This window comes from Nomia melanderi, chromosome 1, assembly GCF_051020985.1.
Source record: "Nomia melanderi isolate GNS246 chromosome 1, iyNomMela1, whole genome shotgun sequence".
NCBI classification, from domain to species: Eukaryota; Metazoa; Arthropoda; class Insecta; order Hymenoptera; family Halictidae; genus Nomia; species Nomia melanderi.
Genome location: NC_134999.1, coordinates 1,756,429 through 1,769,444, shown reverse-complemented (window position 1 = coordinate 1,769,444; position 13,016 = coordinate 1,756,429). Strand labels below are relative to the sequence as shown.

The 13,016-nt window shown below is 33.3% G+C and overlaps 1 protein-coding gene across 4 annotated transcripts in view; it reads left to right on the top strand.

The window, feature by feature from the left end:
* Positions 1–937: 937 nt before the first annotated feature.
* LOC116431753 (uncharacterized) overlaps positions 938–13,016 on the top strand; it is a 65,208-nt gene continuing 53,129 nt past the window's right edge. For 3 of the 4 annotated variants that reach the window (XM_031987650.2, XM_076365421.1, XM_076365417.1), the window contains exon 1: positions 938–2,738. In XM_031987650.2, the coding sequence (XP_031843510.2) occupies positions 1,497–2,738 (1,242 nt within the window). In that variant the 5' untranslated portion in view covers positions 938–1,496. Of the gene's footprint in view, positions 2,739–5,759; positions 5,808–13,016 lie in introns of those variants that run through there. The other variant, XM_076365419.1, reaches the window with a different exon arrangement.

Here is a 13,016-nt window from a genome sequence, read left to right as displayed (position 1 = left end):
TTCATACCACAACTGAATCTTTTATATGAACGTTAAACGAAAATATATAAACGTGCCTCAATAATAAAACATTCTGAATTTTCATTACACAATTTTATGCAACCGATTGGCAGTATTGTTTTGAGAAAGACATATTTCTGTATTGCTTTAAACTACTATACACACGTTATATGTAAATTTCCGAGGAAACGTGCACAAAATTATGAGGAAATGTGCCTAAGACTATAAAGTTTCAATCACATGTCAATTTATTCACTCAAAATGTTTTTCCTTGAATTGAAAGTATGTTCAAAGATACATATGTCATTATGTAATAAGTACGTTACGGATTTTATATATCTATTTGTCGATATTGCAACAACTTTAAGAAAATTGAATAACTTCTACATAGTACTTGATGAAAACTTCAACAAAACAAAGAAATTTCAGTGAAATTCTCTAAATAAAGCCAGAAGGATCCATATTTGCATAAACATTCACAGTCCGATGACATTAAATGACGTGCGAAACGCTTTCCCGTTTCAAGTTATAAAAATAACCTCAGATGGTATCGTCTAGCTCTATCACATTCTACAGTTTCTACCATTTTTTTTAGTAATAAAATGATTTTAGTAAACGCGTATAACATGCATCTCAAAAAAAATTATAACGAACGCATGATACAAAATCTCAACGCAAAATCCACCTTCTTGTAAGCGCGCTTCGAAAGGGAAAGAGGGAACCAAGAAAGTCTCCCCAGCAACAGAATTGAATAAGTCTAGTAACGGCCGCCAGAGGTAATAGCGTCGCAAAGACGGTCGACAAGTTTGAACCAATGACAGCGCTTGGTAACGAACGGCGGGATGAAACGCGTCACCCGATTGGTCGGGCAATCGCCAAGGGAGCCACGGTGGGACAACGGATAAACAGATTTCAAAGTTTTCGAAGTGCTCGCAGCGGAAGAACACACAGACAGAGAGTTGATGCCCGGGTGCGCGTGTTTACCGCGAATCCGTACTTGAAAATCCAAGCATCGCAAAGACAGATATCACAGCTCGCGCGACACGGTTTGTCGATCAGTTTTAAACGTGTCATGTGCGATGTCATTTGAAACTAATTGTGACAAGTGAGAGACAAGAAAATATCGAGGATCGTTTTTCTTGTTTCCGTCGAAGATTCGCTTTTGTTTACGAAGAGGAGGGGTGACTTACACGATCGACGAGGATTCCCAGGCAGATGTTGCCTGCCAGCAGTTTCCCGCGCGACGCACGTGAGCGTAGTAAGTGGGGAGTGTAGTGTAGCATAGACGAAACCTGTGTGACATCGAAACTTTCGAAGACAGATGTGATGCGTATTAAATCGGTGAAACGTCACGCAGGAAAACGCGTACGGACAATTTCAATTTGTTTCCGCCAGTGAAATGGAAGAAACGAAATTAATATGCTCCTGATTTGGAATCGTTTAATCGAGTGTAAGAAGAGGTAGCTAGACCGGTATTCATTGTGAAATTTTATTCGATGGAAAGTATGGAAATGGATTCGTTGGAGAATACAAATATTGGCGGGACGCCTCTTAGCACGATAAACACAAGCAGCCGTTGTTCTCATGATAGTGTCGACAGTGGTTATTTGACGTTGACTCCTCATTCCGGCACGTATACGTCAATCAATATTTCAGAATGCAGGTCCAGGGTGTCGTGTATTTCTTCGAAAAGGCATCACAGATCCAGAATAGATCCTCTTCAATCGGAGAGGGCTCAGAGACATCGATCAAAATTAAATCACCTCTTAAACGGGTCCGAATCCGATTATTTGATGTCCGAGAATTCGGACAGGGATAGTTTTCTCGGAGATCAGTCGAATTTAAGCAATAATCATGACAGTTTGTCTATGAAACACTCGAGTGCCGAGTTAATGAATGAAAGCACAGGCTACCGAGAATTCGATAAGAATTTGCGAGGCAGGACACGTCGAACTTGGAGAACGACGGTCCCCATAACACCGGCTTCGACGAGATTGCAACTTCTTTCACCGCCACCGTCACCAGCGGTTCCTTCTTCTTCGTTCATTGCCTCTGAACCAATCGAAGAGGATGTGGAAATGAAGCTAGTCATGGTGTCACAAAGCACACCCCAAATAATCCTCTCGCCTAGACACAAGACACCACCACCTCCTATCCCGCGTAATATTACCTCATCAACATGTAGAAAACCTGGTCCTGCTGTTAGTTCTGCAGAGAATCATAAGTTAAGCCAGTTGTCTATCACAGATCTTGCTGCAATTGCTGAGATCAAGCCAAAGAGGTTGGATTTCAGTCATAGTGCTATATCTTCTCGATTGTATCGTACTAGAGCTACCCCAGATTACACTGGTAGAGAGACCGTGGACATGCTAGTACTCCTAGGTGACAAGACTAACCACTGTAGAATAGTATCTAAGATATTGTCCTACCTTAGTCCTCAGGATCTATGTTCAGTCAGCATAGTATCTAAAACTTGGAGGAGGATCTGCATCAGTGATTCTAAGGCCAACAAAAGGAGATGGGCCCATATAATGCTCAAACAGAATGCTAAAGAAAATTATAAATTAATCAAGAAGTCCAAGGTAGAAGGAGATATACAGTCCAGTCCTAAAAGCAGATATGCTAGAAAGGGTTGTCTGTTACAAGTGCAGAATCTTCTACGATTACCAAACGATCAACATTCACCTAGGAGCCCGCCTGTTTCTCCTAGCAAAGTGAAGTTTCACTCCTTCGTCAAGGTAAGGAGAACTATCGTATATACATTCATGTACAATAACTTAAAAATTTATAATAACATTATATAATAAATAATATAGTAAAAAATGCATTTAAATTATATAATATAATTATATTCCATAATAAGACTAGAAGAAAATGGAAAGAGTTTTCAATTGTTAAGAATAATTTCATTGACCTCTTTATTTGCTGACTAAATATCAAAAAGGAGAATGTAGTGAGCGTAATTCTAACTGTTACAGTGTCTGATTTAAACCGTGTACAAAGATTCTTGCAGGAGATAATATTCGATACTAGTAAAGAACGTGACGTATATTGCACACCGTTGCGAACCGTATTCTGCCACTATCGCGCACCACCGACATACTTATTCTCAGATGGCAGTTTCTAGCCAGAAACATCGAAGAAACCTCTATAATTACAATTTTATCATTATACATTTTTTCTTACGACAATATTTCTCAGCTTCTTAAAAAATATATATACATATATATATATATAGTTTTCAGACAAAAATTTGTTTAACGGCGAAACATTACTATTCATCCTGCATATGTTTATTTATATTAGTATTCACCAATTGATTGGTCTAGAAAAATTTACTTAATTTTCGAATTTATTTAAAAACAATTTGTTTAAATTTTTTTTCAAAAATGCTACAAACATGTCATTAGTATTTACTAATGAATTCACACGAAATTTTTATAAAACAACATTTGCTTAATATTATTTAAGAAAATAGAAAAATTAGGCGCGATGCATGCGTTCTGTCGTAAACGCGGCTCTGGTTTGTGATATTTATCATGTTCACATTGTAATAACGTATACAGTTGTATAAACTAAATAATTTGAAAACATTTTAGTATTGGAAAGATTAGCCAATATTTTAATAGTATTGTGGTAATATTCTGACTTTCAATTGAAAATTTTACTTTTTCGGTACTGCGAACGATTATAATTGTTCGCCATATGTTGACTTCAATATACTCTACGTGACTTTGTACCGTTTTGTAACGTTCAAATTTTGCCCTATCATAAAAACAAATTAAAAACGTAAAGATACGTGAAGTAATAGCAAAATTACTGTATTACAAAGACGTAGTTATATATAAAATATAAAGTCTCGGGTTAAAAATCATTGATATTTTCGCTTCATCTACAAAACTTTTATTGTTTTGAAAAATTTGTAAAGAATTTTGAGAAATTTATGTACAGATTTATAATTTATTATTCTTTAATTAATTTCTAAGTAACGCAGTTTTACAGTTTCTTTTTTAACACACGAAGTAGTATTGAGATCCAATTTGTAATTCGCGTCATACATTTCCTATCACATTCAAACTGATCATAAAACTAGAGTTTCAATTACCTGCAAGGAATTATAAAGCAACCATTCTCTAGCGATCGCAGACTTACGTTTTAGTATTTTCATGATAATCGAATGTATTACAAATACTCAATTTTCACAAATTTAACTATTACACATTTTGTTTGGAATCAGCTTTAATCTTCTTTTAAGATATTCAGATGCATTTGCATATTCTTATTCACTTCAATAATTGCATCCCTAAATCATAACTGACTCATTATTTATTTTCTTAACTGTTAATATAACAATTTTTGTATTTAATTCAGTATTTTTCTATGTAAACTATGATAGCCAAGTGTATTTTACTTAGCAAAACACATTTGTCTGCTTCTTTTTCCATCTTGCTTTCCGCACTACTTTGAAATGCAATTTATCTCTATTAATCGTTTTTCTCCAAGTTCTCCGAATATTTTCTATCTGAACTATTTTATTCAATATTTCATACAATCCGCAGAAATTTTCGGATTTCTACTTGGATCCTACTTTACACTTTATTCCCATTATTTTGGTTTTATTTCTATGTAGTTGTAAGCACAGTTTTCGTTTTCATTTTCATTAAGAATATGTTACATTGTAACACGACTTAAATTTCTTATCGATACTTGGACTGAAATATTCTCCGTGTACATACTAAACTCAGATGGGATACTAAATTCTGGCATTTGAAGCTTGTTGAAGGATGCGCATTTCAAAATATAAACATTCTACACGATTTGCGGTGCTATGAATGTAGGCTGTATCTTGTGTTCCGATAATCGGTCCCTACGGATAATTCAAATGTGTATAATTGATGTTTCTGTTCAGCGACGTTCGAGCAGTGAACATTTACGTTAGATTTCGACTGATTAGAAACTCTCATTATGATCTCGAATTATGTTTAAATGCATGTGTGAACTATGATATGGTTACATTGTTGTGAAATTAGCTATTTGAACCAAACATTTCATGATTAAAAATTTGTACTTATCGTTTCTCATCTGTAGAATCAATTTCAACCACTCGAAATAATTCATTCAGGTCTAAATCTTGATATTAGATTGCTTCGGTTCAAATAATCGTTACGTCGAATAAAATTTGAAATTATTGTAAAATCATTCTTTAAGTTAGTTTTTTTTCATATCGGGATTAACAATTTACAATATAATTTATATTCGAAATAATTGATCAGCTGTTATATTTATTTATAATAGGTACACAGATCTTATTTACAATTACCCTTATAGTAAATTTTACATTAGATTCTTATATATAGATAGAATACATTTTGTTGATATTGTATAAATATTTCTTACATTTGTACATTTTAGAAACATTGTTTCTCCACGTGTTGGATAATTGAGAATGCTGTACAGTCGAATTATTTGAAACCAGATAATAACTGAATGATGAAACGCAACTAATTACCTTGTGGTTTGCGGTCCGCCAAGTACAATCATTTGCGTGTTGGGAATATCACAGTTAATATTCCCCACGGTTACAAGAGAAGACACAATTATAATTCGCGTATAGTTTCTCTTTAATCGATTAATAATGATTTACGCAAGCGAAATATTCAGTGTTTGATCTAGTCAAGTCTATCGAAACCTGTAATTAGGTTGCTGATTACTTTTTCTTCGAATGTCTGTGCTACCATCGCTGATTGTTTCTTTTGCAGACAAAAATTCGGGGAATAATTACGCGGTAGTAATCATCTACGACACGATCGCCCACGGTTTCTTTTAAAAGAGCAGCGCTTGTATACGCTAGTTCAAAAATTCGGTAGCCGTTGAATTGAATTTAAGAAGTAAATATATAAATGTTTTATTACGATTAAAGTAAAAAAGAAATTATATATAACATAACTAATTTAAAACTAAAGGAAATATCTATCATTATCACATGCCTGTCTTTTTAAAGTTTATAATAAATAAATTTTTATTTTTTAATAGTTTTTTTAATCTTTATCTGTTTCTCCCATTGTATTTAAAAAAAAAACTTGTTTTCCACTTAAACAAGAAGAAATAACAGAATGTAATAAAAATTCAGGGAAGTAAAACTTATTTTTAATAATGTAGTAAACAAGTTTTTTTATCAATTGGTTTTTACCTGCAGTAAATTTTTGTTACAAAGGGAAATTTGTTTGTATGGAGGAAAAGAGATTACGCATTAATTTTACTAAAAAAATATTTGTTTCCTTTCTGTACGGCAGTGTACGTTTAGTTAATGAATAATTTTTCTGGTTATTCAAGTAGGGAAAATAGTATTTAAATAAATTTTAAATAGAGGTAGAAAATTTGTTGTGTAGAGACATTGTAGTCTTCGATTAATCGCTATTATTTAATTGTGAAAATAATTATAAGAAGGGTTTGTACGAGCAACATTAATTTCATTTATAATTTTTCTGGTACCGCGTAATTGTTTATAACATTTTTAAAAAATTTCATTCTTACGTCCTTTAGTTTTAAAATTATTTAACGCATCAGTTTCTTCACTTTTTATCTTGAGGATGACTTTCAATTTAGAATTCTTGAAACACAGAAATGAAATAAATAAATTTCTTTGTCGAAACTAGGGCTACTCCCAAACTTTTGAACGGTAGTGTATGTCTTCCCAAAGTAATTTGCACAAGATTGAACTTCTCGAACTGGCCAAGATAATTGTTCTGTTCGTACGATTACCTTCTTGACGTTGATTTATCGTGATTTCCTTTTGAGAACGCCGCTACTAGTTCAGACGTTTTAGAATAATTTAAGTGTAATGAATTTCGAAAAGAATTTCGGCATAATCACCTTGTAGTCATAAGTTCCCTGTAATTTTATATTAAGAATTTTTTGTTGTAAAATATTCGCATCTTTTTTTACTCAAATATACTTTTCTAGTTTTTTTAAGAATAAAATTACTCTTACATGCAAAAAAATTGCTTAATTTTAAAGCATTGAAATAATTGATCTTTGAACAAAAGCAGTTTGTATTAATTACTTTTTTACTTTAGGCTACAGTATTTAAAAGCAACGCTCTATTTCAGTTAGAAATTAATAAATTCTTTATATATTATATTTTTTACTCTCATTCTGAAAGGTGTTTTCCATATTGTAAACAATAAATATTAACTGTGATAAAAGAAATAAATTTGGAATATTTTTCGATGTGTTAAATTTAATTCTAAATTTCATTAAGCTAGGCAAATTTGAATTACATAATATCTTTTGGTAGATTTGTTAAAAATACAAAATATATAAAAATTACACAATTGAAGTTGAATAAAAGAATATTGAAAGGCACAAAAATATCTAACACATATACATTTATATTAATACTTAAACCAATTTGTGTTTACAATGAAATTTGAACTTATATACTGATCTTAATCTACTGCCAACATATTATGAACGGATGACGCGATATCCTGCGTTTCGGATGCAATTATAACACGTTAAATTTTCCAAGTAATACATATGTTAAAAATTCATATAATTTGAAAATATTTGATAATGACAATGAGTTAACATAATCAGCTTCCAATGAAAATTGAATTAACCCTTAACTACTATAATTTCTCTCTCGAGCCACTGGCGAATTATAAATCAATGTTAAACCATAAACAAAAACATAATTTCTGTGATTGTACATTATAATATATGTTTGAATAGTACCTAGAGTTTCAACATTGTAAGTCCTGCACGAAAGAAAATCCAAATAAATCAAGGAGCGGTGTGAGAGAAGACCGTCTTTAGCACTTACCACGTTAACTGCCATTAAAAACTTCAACGTTTTACGTATCACTTATTCCTTATTCGTTTATTCAAAGATAAAAAGAAACAATTATTAATTATTTGGCATCAGAATCCTTGTGTTCCTCTATTATTTAGGTATTTATCTTACTAAACATTTTTATTCGACATCAGTGTTAGCTCACAAATTATAATTGTTTTCCAGTAATTATGAAATTTCAGTTATCGATGATCACGTGTCTACACGTGATCTTAATGCTTGAAATGATACTAATTATTTCAACGATGAGTTATTTATTTTTCCATACAAACATACCCTAGGTGCATTTGACCGGCGTTTTGACAAGTACCCACTTTATTTTCTGATTTTATTGCATGCATAATGAGGGATTTTTGAAACTGAATTCCACAATTAACTCCTTGCTTTACAACAACGTGGCAGGCTCGCGGTGAAGATTTTCAATGTGATTTAACAAACGTAAATATTACTCTATTCATTTGAATTCAAAGTGAATATTATTCTTTTGTAATCAATTATTACACTTAAGAGCAAACATATACATAGAGTATGGCTACAATTTGTCTCTTTATCCAATACATTATTCATGACAAAGTAGTCGTATCGATATCAGAGTTGAGAAAAAAATCATAAGGGGTTAATGGGTTAAGGGTTACAAAATATGTGCTTTCATTAAGTACTTCAGTAGATATAGTGTTAATAACGATATTAAACACACTGATAAACGCGCAGCGTTATTTTTCCATTGAATTTGAATAATGCGACTGATTCTCTAATTACTTGACTCTTCTGGCAAGGATGTGTTAATGAATATTAATAACGAAATAACTAACAAAAGAAACCAAACTAACGTATTAACAGATAAATTTCTTATAAGAAAATGTGACAAATGATATACTTAACAATATAAAAGGTAGAAAATAAATTCTGTTTGGTAAAACAAATAAAATCTGAAGTGCTAAATGATTAAATGTACAAAAATTAAACAATATTTTATTGCCATGTAATAAATTACGAGACTTCCATACTCGATTTCTTCTGTCCTTGGAAACGAGTCGTAACATTGATCCGGAGGAAAATACCTGAACCGAACCGACATTTTTGGGTTCCGCGCACCCCTAGTAATTCCCGAACCCTGTAGTCTGTGCGTGTAGCTCTCGTTCATCTGCGAAAATGAACGCCGCGTTAAACTCATCGGCTTGATGGCCGAGCACGCCGCCGGGTACCTGCCATTTGCACCTTGAGCTTTCATCGGTGTGCATTTCTTCTCGCGATAGCGGTAGATTACAGAGCAGACGGCGGCTTTGTTATCGCAGGCCGTGCAACAAAGCCTTTCTCGAGCCACGCTATGCTAGCCGGCACTTCAAGGTCTCTGTTATGTGTACCGCGATAACAAAGTACTCATCGGTGCCTTGATCGAGGGGAGTTAACGTTGCATCAATCTGTCCCGAACCTTACGCGATCTAATTTATCACGCTTGGCGATACAAGGGAATCATTTTTAATGATTACTGAATGGAAATTATTTACTCAATTGTACTTGGAATTTTTATTTAACACTATTCCTACGGACGGTGTGAAAAGACACCTTCTGAAATTTTAACTTAAAATCATTTTCTCAATTGGATCATTTTTCCTTAATTAAATTTTGAACATTTTTTTTAATTAATTTTATAATCATTATTGTGGTTGAAATAATTTAACAATTTATCTTTCAAAATCGATTAGTGCGTGTATGAATTAGTTAGTGTATTAAGAATTTATTGTATATTTGGTATATCTTTGAACTTTTTTGAGCTTAAGCTCGATTATTTTCTTTTAAATATTTTTATTCTAATCGATTAATTGAAAAAGTTCCAATTTGGTTCATACTTCGGAAGCTTATAGGAATGTGGATAATAATGTGTGTGCGCGTGTGTATATTAAATTTATTGCCCTAAATAAAATTATGAATTCTTTGTTTACGCCACTCTGTTTTTCATTTTCTATACGTTTTGAACCATTCTTGTTTTAATGCGGTAAAAACATTTTTGCTAATAAGGACCAATTTTCCGCTTTTCCGTATAACGCAAATGAGTTAAATTATGAACGGTTCAAAGTGACCCGCTTTAGAACGTTTACTGTGCAAGTATTTAACACGTGCCATGCCACCATAAATTTTACTTACATTCTGTGTATAAAGTATATCGATTTTTCAAATAATATATTAAGTTATATTTAAGTTTTTAGTAACTTTTATATCCTTTAATATCATTTCTTTACGTTTCTACAGTTTTTTAACGTGTACTGCTATCCGTGGCCAAGTGTCTCAAAAATATTTTCTTGCAAAAATGACCATACACCATGTATGATGAATTAACACTGAACGTGTTAGATTATGAAGACGATTTTGCGAAAGGTTTACAGTTACATCCGAGTATTTACAAATATACAAGACTAGTATTTGTTTTTATAAAAAATTTCAAATAAGCCACTTAAATTGCTCGGTAGTTTTAGTGTTAAGCGATATACGGGCAGAGTTGGGACACAATGCACGCACCTCTCCGAAGCAGCATAGAATGAGACGTTATATTAATGTGCGCGCGTATAATCGATTTTGCATAATTGACAAGAAACCGCGCTACCGCGGTCCCTTCCAAACGATCTCGATCTCACCGCGAGCCTAGCACATAAATATATTTTGCGCTCTCGCGGAGAGTAGCGCGTGTGTCAACATTTTTATACGAATATACATATATATATGCATATATACTTATGTATATATTCGGCGAGTCCGAACGTTCCCCAATAAAGTAAATCGAACGATCGATACGTGCCCGCCACGAGGTAGACCCTTTTCCTTCTGCATCTGCTACGCAACGAATCTTCTCCTTTGCACGGCGAGCCGCCGCTTAGCCCTACGGCAAAAACCGGCCGCAGAGAACAATGCGAATATATTACAGTATTCCGTGTGCCACAACAAAGAACCTTAGCTGTTCTTTTCTTTGTCTCTTTTACGAGGGTTAGGTCTGGGATCCGCGACACGCCGAAACTACTCGCGATTGCAGCGAAGCCGGTTCCGTGAAAATCGACGCGAAAATGCGTTTCGCCGTGCACCTTGCTCGCCAGGACGATTCATCATCCATATTGAAGTGTCTGACACTTTCATTTTGTCCGTTTCTGCTTCCAGCGTCTCGACAAAGTGTTGAATAACTAATTGATTGTGGGACAAGAATCTCTTGATTAATCTTCTACCCCTTGGGATACGAGAAAGACTCGACGTTCAATTGCTTTTCAATAGCTGCGTGTGCTACTAATTGCAATTATCATTGTTTGTAATTCTTTTGTGTGTGATTGCAGTGCTTCTGAAATGTTCAAGGATAAAGCGGGAAGTATAATATTAAAATGTTGCTGAATTAGGTATGGAGAAGAGAAGGGCCTAAAAGGATTAATTTGGAATAATTTTTGAAGGAAGTAACATGGAATTAGTAGAGAAAATTATTGCTATTATTTGTGTTTTGTGATGTTATTTAGTTCTTACTCTATTCACTCTTTTTTCGTATGTGTTCGTTCATTCTTTACACTCCTTCGATTTCTCCAACCTCTGCCAATCTTTAGGATACCATAGAAAGTTGTTCCCGTGGCGAGAAATTCAGACACCAATCTCTTTGTGAGAAGAAAAGGTTCCGATACCTTTTTTTCCACCTTTTTTTCATAAGGTTTCGTTACCTGATAACTGAAACATCGTGAGAATTTCGCACGATGTAAACCTACACCTTAGAAGATTCGTTTTTGTCGTGTTTTATGTAGATTATACAGGTTGCAATTCTTTTCCATCCTGCAGACTATTTTGTAAAATAGTTCCACATAGTTAAAATAATGGAAAAATTTATGGTGTTATCGTGTTCAATATATTTCACCCGTAAAACATTATCATCAAATTTCCTTTTGTATTTTTTAATTAAACATTATAAAACATTGATAAACTTTATTTTCTTTTCTCTTAAGTTTTTCTCTTCTTTTTATATCTCATTGGTATAATTCTTATGATGAATCTAAACAACAAATAGAATTAACCTATAACTTTTACATACTCTTCTCAAAAAGTAAAGATGATTTCATACGTAAGTGTAGAATTTCAAAAAATTCCTAAAGATCATGCAATTAAAATTTGATTTCACTGTTTCTTATGCAGTTCGAAAACATAGTCCATAAGATTTAAAAATGTAAACCTTCAAACAATCACGTATAAAGAAAAGGACACGGCATTCGTACGAAAAAAATATTACAGGAAATTTTCTTTTTATCCAGTTTTAATAAACATGCTGTTTTCAAAACCGCAATATGTAAAATAACATTTCCTTCCTCGAAAGCTAACTTTTCTCACTGAAACACCGAACTATCTGTCTTCAAGTACTGTGGCAACCTAAGACCCTGGTTTCTTTGAAATCGTGCGAAAACGAAGGAAAGGCGACCATTGAAGAAGGGAAGGAAGGAAGTGGTTTGATAATTAGCAACGGCCAGCAGGATCCGTTGAAATAGCCCTATAAGGTGACAGTTGGTGCGGGTAATTTCCTGTCGTAAGGAAGTTTCCTTCCAAGTTCTTTTTCCGGTGGGTGCTTTGAAATTTTGACCGGTGACAAGGTTAATTCAGCCCTTATCGGATTCCGTTTTTGTCTTTGATCATTCGATCTGCCCGGAAATACGAGATGATAAGAAAAAGGGTTTAAGGGGCTCATTGAACGCACTGGGGTCCGGGGGCGGGGTTAAAGACACTGAATATAGATTATAGTGTTTTCTGTGTCTGCAAATATTCGATATGTTTTTATAACAATTGAATTTGAACAAGAAGATTGGTTCATTGGTGGAAAGTATTGGTTCATCCCATAAGTGGTTTTTTCTATACTTATTTTATTTTTTCAAATAAAGCTATATTTTATTCATTGTTACTTTTAAAAGTTAATTATTTATAGATAATGATAAAGGGGAATATATTTTAAGTATATTAATTCAAGGATACATTAAAAATCATAATTATCATTAGTTTGAAGAAACACTATGACGTAGATAAATAAATGTCGATTTAAAATCTATAGGTATTAATTCTCTAGTAAAATGATGTATCGAGCATCTTCGTGAAAATAAAATTTTTCATTCTGCATCCAAAGAATTAATTTCGAAATTTCCATCAAGTTTAAAATTTT